The sequence below is a fragment of the Triticum urartu genome, chromosome 2A, assembly GCF_056163025.1.
Source record: "Triticum urartu cultivar PI428250 chromosome 2A, HENAU_Tu73, whole genome shotgun sequence".
In the NCBI taxonomy this organism is placed as follows: domain Eukaryota; kingdom Viridiplantae; phylum Streptophyta; class Magnoliopsida; order Poales; family Poaceae; genus Triticum; species Triticum urartu.
In genome coordinates this window covers 660,843,423-660,853,275 of record NC_141874.1, presented here as the reverse complement: position 1 = coordinate 660,853,275, position 9,853 = coordinate 660,843,423, and the positions used below count along the sequence as shown (strand labels likewise).

Here is a 9,853-nt window from a genome sequence, read left to right as displayed (position 1 = left end):
GTAGTTGATCCCTTGACCAAAGTGGCTCATTTTATCCCTGTGAAAATCACTTATACGAGCGCGAAGCTCGCCAAGATATATATGACCAGGATTGTATGTCTGCATGGAGTTCCGAGGACCATCGTATCAGATAGAGGAACACAGTTTACTTCGAAGTTTTGGAATCAGTTGCACCATACTTTGGGTACCAGGCTAGTGTTCATTACAACCTTTCATCCGCAGACAGATGGACAGACCGAGAGAGTCAATCAGATTATGGAGGACATGTTGAGGGCTTGTGCGCTAGATTATGGATCTAGTTGGGATGATAATTTACCCTACGCAGAGTTCTCATACAATAATAGCTACCAAGCTAGTTTGAAGATGGCCCCTTTTGAAGCCTTGTATGGAAGGAGGTGCAGGACACCATTAATGTGGGATGAAGTTGGAGACTGTCAGTTGTTTGGACCAGATTTGATCAATGAGTCTGAAGAGAAGGTTAAGTTGATTCGAGATAGACTGAAGGTAGCTCAGTCCAGGCAGAAGAGTTATGCAAACACCAAACACAATGAGGTAGTCTATGAAATCGGAGACAGAGCATATCTTCGTGTATCACCGCTCCAAGGGGTTAAACGATTTGGAGTTAAGGGAAAGTTAGCCCCAAGGTTTGTATGACCATATCGAGTTTTGGAACGTATGGGAGAAGTGGCCTACAAGTTGGAGTTACCCGAAGGATTGTCAGGAGTTCATGATGTGTTTCACGTTTCCCAGTTGAAGAAGTGCCATGCAGAGATGGCCGAAATTCCTCTGAGAGATACAGTGCCCCTGGAAGCAATTCAGTCGGACAGTGATCTAACTGCTGAAAGCACTAAACAAGTTTGATGTGAAATATGACAGGCTGGGCCCGCTATCAAAGGCTGACGTGGCACCAATATCTACACCGGGTTTTTCTCAGAGCCATAAGTCAAAATAATAAGTCCAAATTCCGCAAGAGCTTGACAAGCAATCCTTCCTACACAACTCATCGGCGGTGTGAACTGCTTGACTTTTATCTTCGATTCAACCTTGGTATTCTCCTTTCTGAAACTTACTAAGACAGAATGTTAAGTTAACAAAAAGGCCCATTCGTCAGTAGACCGCACATACACTTCAACCATGTATTTTATGGAGCATGTTGGGTGCAGCATGTTCATCGCCGCCCATGCTCGCTCCAGCGCACTCGACGGCCGGAGCTGCTCCCGCCGGCGAACTCACCACCGGAGTGCCGCCCCACCGCTGACCCTCCCTTCTCGCCGGAGCCCTCCTCTGGCCAGGAGATCGTTGCCCCGTCGGCAGCGCAATTCCCGTATGGTTTGTGATTTTTTTTGAGAAACGCCTGGTTTGTGATGGGCTCCATCTCCGCTCCTTGGTCCAGGACATCCAGGGTGCGCTTGGCCCAACTACGATGGTCCAGTACGTGGACTTGTGGTGCCAGGTTCGACACATTGAGCTCTCTGACTCTCTCGACATCCTTCAATGGCGGTGGACTGAGCCTCTACACGGCTAAATCATGCTATGATATGATGTTCGTCGGATGCATCCCTGATCCGCATTGGCGCTCGATATGGAAGACACTGACTGAGTAGTTCTGCCCTACACGACTATTCTAGTGTTTCCTTTTCGCCATCCTATTATGTACGAATTCTGTGTACGAATTCTGTGTAACACCATTACTCATGTTTTCTTTTTCTACCTATATCAATGAAAGATTCGCGGGAAAAAATATATATATCTCTACTACTATTAAAAGAGCAAACTTAAGTTCCCCTAAAACCACCCCACAAAATGTACACAGATTAACCAGGATCCTTCGATCTGATCCAAGTAACAAAATATGAGAGTCAATATTACTTTGTGGTCTGCCTCCCCCATCGAACGACTCACGGTAAATGTTCTGCCACGGTCTGCCAATCGAAGCGCGATGGGTCGGTCCGTGATATCCCTCCCCACGATCCCTCCTCCTCCCAGCCGCCCCCTTGCCAGCGCCCTCCTCTTCTGGCCTCCGCCCACGCCTCCCCACGCACGCAGCCGCCGACGCTCCATGTCTCCGCCACGCCCCTGCCGCCGGTGCGCCATGTCTCCACCGCAGGAACCGCCTCATCTAACAAGAAGATTGAACGCCCTCGCCGCCGGCGCTCCATGTCTCTGCCGCAGAAGCCGCCTCTGACAATGAGATTGGACGCCCCCGCCGCCACTTTAGAAATCGGTGAATCGCCGCTGCTGTTACTCCACATGCAAGGATCATCAGTACAATCTTCAGCTACCACACATCGGGGGCGCAGGAATCAGCACAAGATGATGTTGTCGCCATTCTTCCGCACAGCCGACGTCGCGGAAGCTGCTCTTGCTGTTCCTATGCACGGCTGCCAGCGTTCTTCCGCACAGCCAAGGACGGAAGCGACTGCCGCTGCTCCGCCTTCCATAACCGTTGTAGCGCGGTGAGTGAACGCCCTAGGGAAGGGTGGTGGCAGCGGCCGCACATGGTGCGTGGATGCCCACCACATGTTCGACGAGTTCCTCTGATTGACCTCTCTATCTCTGGCGCTCTGTGTTTCAGTTTCCATGCTCCCGTGCTTCATACCTTTCTTCTGATAATCCCTACCAACTTGTCGCTGAATTTTCAGAAGCATGAATGTGATTCAGTGCACAACTTTCCTGTTTGGAAAAGGCATGTGTTCCTGTCCCTGTCCGAAGAAAAATCTGGTCTTACAGTATACTTTGTACTTCATCTCTCAGCAATGAGATGCTTAGGTCGATCCATTTGCATCGGCTGATGCTGTTCAAGATAAGGCAACTGTCGTTCTGTCGGCATATTCCGTCTGTCCAGGACGTTCTCAAGCATCACTAGACATTTTGCATGGCGCTGTACGATTAGGCTTGGACCGGATCAGAGAAGTTCTTTTCTATTTTCAAAAGTGTGTAGGTTACATTGGAGGGGGAGAGAGAGAGACCGGCTAGGACACCATCATTAGATAGGTTAGCGGTTTTTAACAGCGTACATGATTTTTGCTTATGTGTGTTTTACAATATTCAGCCCCAGTTTTTTTCTTGATCTGTGTTGCTATTTTCCTGCACCATGATTTTTATTGTTCGATTCGCTCTTGTCATTCAGCCTGACACTTTGAGTCTGAACCATAATTTTCTCATTATTCCAAGTATGCATTTGTAATTGTAGGATAATCATACAAGTCCTTCTAGCATTTGAATTTCAAAAGGTAGCTCAGAGACTCACAGTACGATCTGATCACATACTATGCATTTATGTTATAGAATTTCCAAATAATATATTCTTCATAGTGCTAACAGTGTTACTAACGTTCTGTCAAAGTGTCAAGCATATATGATGCTGCAATTAACTCATTTCAGTCTATTAATGTCATATTAGCTTCCTCTTTGACATAACAATTTGCTACTGAAAATACATGAGGATTTCAGCCTTTTCATCTCTTAAGAGTGGAAACTAATTGAATGGGATAATGATACTATTTGGATACCACAACTTAATTTTACTGCCTTTGCAGACAGTTGCAGAACTCTTTTTCTTTCATGTACAGAGAAACATTCATTCACACATTTATGATCCAAGTCACGGTGTTGGCCAATCACCTGAATGAGAGGGACACCCGTGTCCGACAGATCAAGATATATGGGCCACAACAATAAGTTGGATTTTCTAGGCTCCGTAAAAAAATATTTAAAGAATAATGTGGCAACCCCCACCAAAAAACATAGTATTAATCTCTGTGAGCCGCTGAGCACCAATTCAGGTTTCTAGCTACTAGCAAAAGGAAAATCCAATTGTTGGTAACTGATTTTCGTATGACTAGATTTATTTCACATCATGTTTTTTAAGACAACATATGACTTGTTGTTAGTTCCACTTGACGTGGATTCTGCTGTATATTATTTTGTTGGTTTTATTTAATAATTACCTACTAAATAGGATTGAATGAGTATATTTCTTCCTATGGTTACACGTGTGTTGCATGTGCATGATTACTATGTGATGAAAATCATCGATTTTTTTGCCCATGCCTTTCTATGCACGTCTGCTACCTATAGTCATTCTGTCATTGTATTGTTTTCTTCTACTATTTTTGTTGTATATTACTACATGAGTTGGTATGTGGTATTTGATACTACGGTCAGTTGGTGTGAAACCCCCCAATTTTTTGATTAATCTAGGCAGTCAAAATAAGTTCAGTCTGTAGTCTGTACACTTGTTAAACCATTTTAAGTGAACTTGAACAAGCATTAAATCTAGGATATTTCAAGTCTCTTGACAAAAAAAATATTACATAGCAATAGTTTCATCCTATTGTTGTACAAATCCAAGTATGAGGTGTATTTGTGGTACATTGAAATGTAAAAATTGCAGCAATAACATTCTTCTGTTTTGCTGTTGCAACGAGAGAATAAGAACGAGATGCGGAGCCACATGGAAAGCTTGGACGAATTGATAAGATGCCAAATCTTGGACACCAAATTATGTGTATGTAGTTGTTTTGCATCGAAAATATGTTCATATTGTTGGGAATACTGTAGTTGATTTCACCAGCTGCGTGCTAGTTATTTGGTTATTTGGTCTGAAGCTATGGTTCAAGATTAGTAATTATTTGGTCTAAGCATACAATTCCTTTTCATGTCTTGTTGTATAGTTCTCTCGACAGGAAGAGTTCCTGGAGGTTAATTATTAGAAGTGATGATATATATATATATATGGCAGCTAATGGATGCTATTATCAAGTCTTAGTTTCTGAATTTTGATTTGGCAGACTCACTCTTTGTTTGATACAATATATCTGAAGATCCCTTTTTGCACACTTTTCAAATAAGCTCTTTACTCTTGTGTGTATGGTCAAACAATGCACTTCAAAAAATTATGTTAGTGTCTCGGGGATAGTTAACAAAATGGTGTACTTATAATCCTAGATAATCCCCATTCATTACGTATGTCACATTTCCTTTTTTTTCTTTTGGGAATAGCACATATCATATTTTTTTCAATAGTTTTTTTGAATTTAAAAAGGTGTAGATGAACAAAACCAATAGAAAAGGGAACTAAATAAACAATTGTGAAATTCAAAAAATAAATTAAATTGTGGAGACGGGCGTTGCACGTACATGCTTACTAGTCTTAATCAAAAAGATACTGCCTCGTTTGAAACGAAAACACAAATGGTAAAATCTCTATATAGGACATACACGTGCACGGCCTCCCAGAATCAGACACCGACAGGTGGGCACCACGAAACCGTCTCGAACCAGTAGGAGCCGCCGCGGGGTAAAATCAGGCCCACTCATCCTCTCCTCCTCCCCCATCGTCTTCGAATTGGGGATCTCGCGTCCCAACCAAGCCCCGCAGAAAAGCCCGAACCCAACCCGCTCCAAACCTAGGGTTTCGCCGACCCGCCGTCTCGCAGACCGCTCGCCGGCGCCGGCGCCTCCACCGCCGCCATGTACAACGGCATCGGGCTGCAGACCGCGCGCGGGTCCGGCACGAATGGGTACGTGCAGACCAACAAGTTCTTCATCCGCCCCCGGACCGACGGGGCCGCCAAGGCGCCGCTCCACAACTACGACCACGACCCCGACCGCGACAAGCTCGGCGGGATGCGGCCGCCCAACAAGGAGATCCTGGAGCACGACCGGAGGCGGCAGGTGGAGCTGCGGCTGGTCGAGCTGAGGGACACCCTCGAGGAGCAGGGCTACACCGAGGGCGAGATCGAGGAGCGCGTCGAGGAGGCGCGCAAGGAGGCCGAGCTGGAGGCCGCTGCTGCTGCCGTGGTCGCGGAGGCGGGTGGTCGCGCAGGCGGCGGGGGCCCAGCAGCGCGTCCGGGCGAAGGGTACGGATCTAAGAATTGCTCATACCCTTTTCTGTTTATTTCTCTGTATCTGTGAGGTACCCTTTTGCTATGTGAAAACAGTCAGTTATCCTTTTGCTATGTGGAACTGTTGGAGAGGAGGCCAGGAAAATACGTCCATGTGCAGTTTATAATCTGATTTCTTCATCTCATGTTCGAGGATATTTCACATTGAAACATAGTTGGTTCTTAAAGTTTGATTTAGTATGAAAATTTATCTACAGCTTATGTTGTTCCTAGTGAAGTACGTATAAAACCCTGGTTCCTGCTCCTGCTTGTGTTAGCGTTTTGTTATTTTACAGTTCATATGTTCAGTTGTTTGTTCTGTTGGTAGATTGTCAATAGTTTCTGATAAGACATGTGAATCTTCTCAGGTTCACGGGCACACAGAGCCACCATGTCGCAGCACGGAAGGAGAAGCAGCTTGAGACGCTGAGGGCTGCTCTTGGGCTAGAAGCTGAGGTTGGAGAGAAAAACGCTGAAGTAGACAGTGATCCGGAGTCTGGGGAGCTTGTACCTGGGAAGGAGTCTGAAGAGATAGATGTTGATGTTCAGAACGATAGGAAAGCTTCAAAGGATGGTAAGAAGCATGCAAAGAAGGGAAAGAAGGAAAAAGGGAGTGATAGGAAGAGTCACAGCAGAAGTTCTAGGAAGAGTAAGCACGGGTATGATTCAGAAGATGATTCTGAGTCTGACCATGATGAGATAAAGGGAAAGAAATACATAAAAAAATCCTTCTTAGATAGAGATGTTGATTCTAAGATTGTTCATAAGAAGGCAAAACAGGGCAAAGGCACACACCATGATTCTGAGGCTGATTCAGACAGTGATCATGGCAAGAAGGCAAAACACACAAAAAGCAATCGTGATGAGGGAAAGAAGGGGCCTGTGAAGAGCTCTCGTCATGACTCTAAAGATGAGAAGCCCAGAAGAAGCAAGTACAAGGATGATTCATACAGTGACTCGGAGAGTGATGTCTCGTACAGTGATTCAGAGAGCGACCATGATCGAAAAAAGAAAAAATCCTCTCACCACGGTTCTAAAGATGATAAACAGGCACCAAAAAGCAAAGAGAAGGAAGCCAGTTTGGTTAAGAATGTTGATAAGCGCAAGAGACATGATTCTGATTCGGATGGTTCTGCTCATGATAGGAAAATACACCTTGATGCAGCTGTTGCTAGGAAGGATCATTCCCGTGATAAACCGAAGATTGACCCAAGGAGTGGTGAATATAAAAACAAAAGGCCTGTGAAGACTTCTCGCCATGACTCTGAAGATGAGAAGCCACACGGCAAGGTCCCTCGGAAGGAAAAGTATGCCGAATCAGAGACTGACTCAGAGAGGTATACCAGTGAAAAGAAGAAGCCTGCAAAATCATCTGTCCATGTTTCTAAAGTTGATAAGGAAGCACCAAAACATAAAGAGAAGGAAGGGAAGACTAGTAGTAAAAATGTTGATAAGCGCACGAGGCATGATTCTGATTCTGATTCTGATTCGGATGGATGGCAAAGACACGTTGACACAAAGGTAAAAAAGATAGTGGAAGAGAAAAAAAGGGTGATTAGCTCAAGTGAGAGTTCATTTTACAGCAGCAGCAGCAGTGAATCAGATGTGAGCGATGAAAGCCGTGAGAACAGGAAATCTGACAGAGGATTGAAGAATGGTAATGGTCAGAACCATGCTAAAAGGGCTTCTTACAAGAATGAGTTAGAGGAAAGGACAAAGGGTCAAGATGGGAGAAGGAAGGAAGAGAGAATGGAGCAGGAGAAACAAAAACAGAGGGAGGAAGAGAGGAAAGAGTTGGAGAAGCAAAAACGTCTGGAGGAAGAGAGGAAAGAGTTGGAGAGGCAAAAACGTCTGGAGGGAGAGAGGAAGGAGCTGGAGAAGCAAAAGCAGAGGGCGAAGGAGGAAGAGACATTGAAAGAGAAGGAACATGAGCGGAGGAAAGGTGAGCATGGTGTGGAAAGGGACAGCAAAAGAAAGGTTGGAGAAGATAGGTACGACCCAAATTCAAACAGACTCAGCGATGATGAAAATAGGGACCGAAAGACGCGTGAAGATTATGGTCGACAGAAAACTACAGATTCAGATAGGTATGACCCAAATTCAAACAGATATAGTGATGATGAAAACAGGGACCGGAAGAGGCATGAAGAGTACGGTCGACACAGAGCTAGATATTCAGATAGCCATGATTTAAAGAGGTCTAGATATGATGACTCTTATAATCACTCGAGGAGGGATTACGAAGAGCGCTATTCTAGAGATGAGCACAGAGACAGGAGGCATCGTTGAACGCAGAAGTTATCTTAAAATGTAAGTCTTGGTTTTTACCATTGCTTGTTAGTTTGCATCACTGGGAAGGAGTAAACACACATTTTTACCGTTTGTCTTAATGCTAATCTTTTAGGTGGTTTGACCTTTAGTCCTAATATACTAAGAAGCACGGACACGGGGACGGAAAGACGGGGATACGCATACGGGGACACGGGATACGGCTTTTTTCAAAAATAGCCATTCGGGGATACGGCAGGATATACAAGTATTTAAAAAATTTAGATGAAAGATTGTTATTTAGTACTGACATATGTTGCCTCATCTTTAGATGAAAGATTTTTTTTCTTTTGAGGATCACACGGTCACTTTATATGACCCTGCACTCAGAGCCCACATAAGGCCCAATTCCAGGAAACCCTACACAAGTGCTCCTCCAGCTGTTCCCTATCCCGTGCTCCTCTTTCCTCCCTGCCCCAGCAGCCAAGAACTGTAGCGAGGAGATGAGATGACTGCTCCTCACCTGTACCTTCTTGCTAGTCTACGTCTTCCCTTTCAATCCACCCAAATCTTCTTTCTCCTTGCTGCCTGTATCTTCTTCCCTGCTAGCGACCGTCGAGGTTGCCAGCTCAAGCGTGGCATCCGTCGGAGGAGAGCTAAGCAGCGTCTTGGTCGCTGGAGGCCGGCTCCCGTATCCCGATTTGCGGGACTCGCGTGTCCCCGTGTCCCCCCCCCCCCCCCCCCCCCCCTACTAGAACGGCAATACGGCAGTTTCTGCCGTATCCATGCTTTGTAGCTAATATACACTTAATAATCTCTCAGATTATTTCACTTGGGTGATAAACTTCATAGCAGCTTTTGGCTTTTTTTTGCACCCTTGTGTTCATTGTTCTTCATTCTAATGATTCTCTGTTGTCCCTCTGCAGGCATCTCATTTCTATGAAGCGAAGTGCCACGCTGGTACATCTTATTGAGCAAGGACAGTAACATTGGCGCCATTGAAGAAGGCTCAGTCACCTAGTTGTCATCCAGCAACGCTGTTTTGCCGCTGCGGTGAAGTTTTGTTTGCTCATGTTTGTATGGACTTTCTCCTCTCTTTTGTCAGTCTTGAGTATGTAATGTGGAGGTTATATTGTTACACCGGTGGCATCATGTTGCCCAGCAACAGTGTGGGAGATGTATCTAACCTATGTTTTTTTGTCGTTGGAGATGATGAACCTTGCTAAGACTTTGTCTAAGGCCTTAGCTTGCCTTGATGCTCACTTTACAATTGCTTGATGTGACAAGGCTTGGATGCATCAGTTTGGCATCTGTTACCCACTGATTATTTCTGGTCGGAAGATTTTGGCTTGTTGCTGTAGTATTTTCTTCTACAGCGAAGAAATATCTCATATCACGGGCAACGGAATCAATACAAGCTCTTTTACAAAGAAACAACTTTGAACTCTAGGAAACTATAGTAAACAGAAGAAATTTGGCTTCACGGAAGACAACAGCATATCTTGCTCGAGAGTCGTGGCACCGGTTTCGATAATGATTCGGTTCGTACCTGCAGCTGCAGCAAATTAGCACGACTAGCAAACTGGAATGGGGCAGCTGCAACAGTGATTCAGTTTCAACAATGTTGGGAGCAAGGCTAGGAAACCCAATTCGGCTCTCAGGGAGGAAATTGCACAAACTGCCTGCTTTTGGTGCTG

General features: G+C 45.1%; 1 protein-coding gene across 1 annotated transcript; it reads left to right on the top strand.

The window, feature by feature from the left end:
• Window positions 1-5,325: 5,325 nt before the first annotated feature.
• Window positions 5,326-9,418, top strand: LOC125529199 (uncharacterized). Its single transcript, XM_087544801.1, has 3 exons — window positions 5,326-5,864; window positions 6,257-8,198; window positions 9,083-9,418. Exons 1-2 carry the CDS (start codon window positions 5,476-5,478, stop codon window positions 8,175-8,177), a joined length of 2,310 nt encoding a protein of 769 aa, XP_087400927.1. The 5' UTR covers window positions 5,326-5,475; the 3' UTR covers window positions 8,178-8,198; window positions 9,083-9,418.
• Window positions 9,419-9,853: the final 435 nt, after the last annotated feature.

Coding starts and splice junctions, on each gene's coding strand:
- LOC125529199 (XM_087544801.1), top strand. CDS start 5,476: ATGTACAACGGCATCGGGCTGCAGACCGCGCGCGGGTCCGGCACGAAT. Junction 5,865..6,256: donor GCAGCGCGTCCGGGCGAAGG/GTACGGATCTAA, acceptor GAATCTTCTCAG/GTTCACGGGCACACAGAGCC.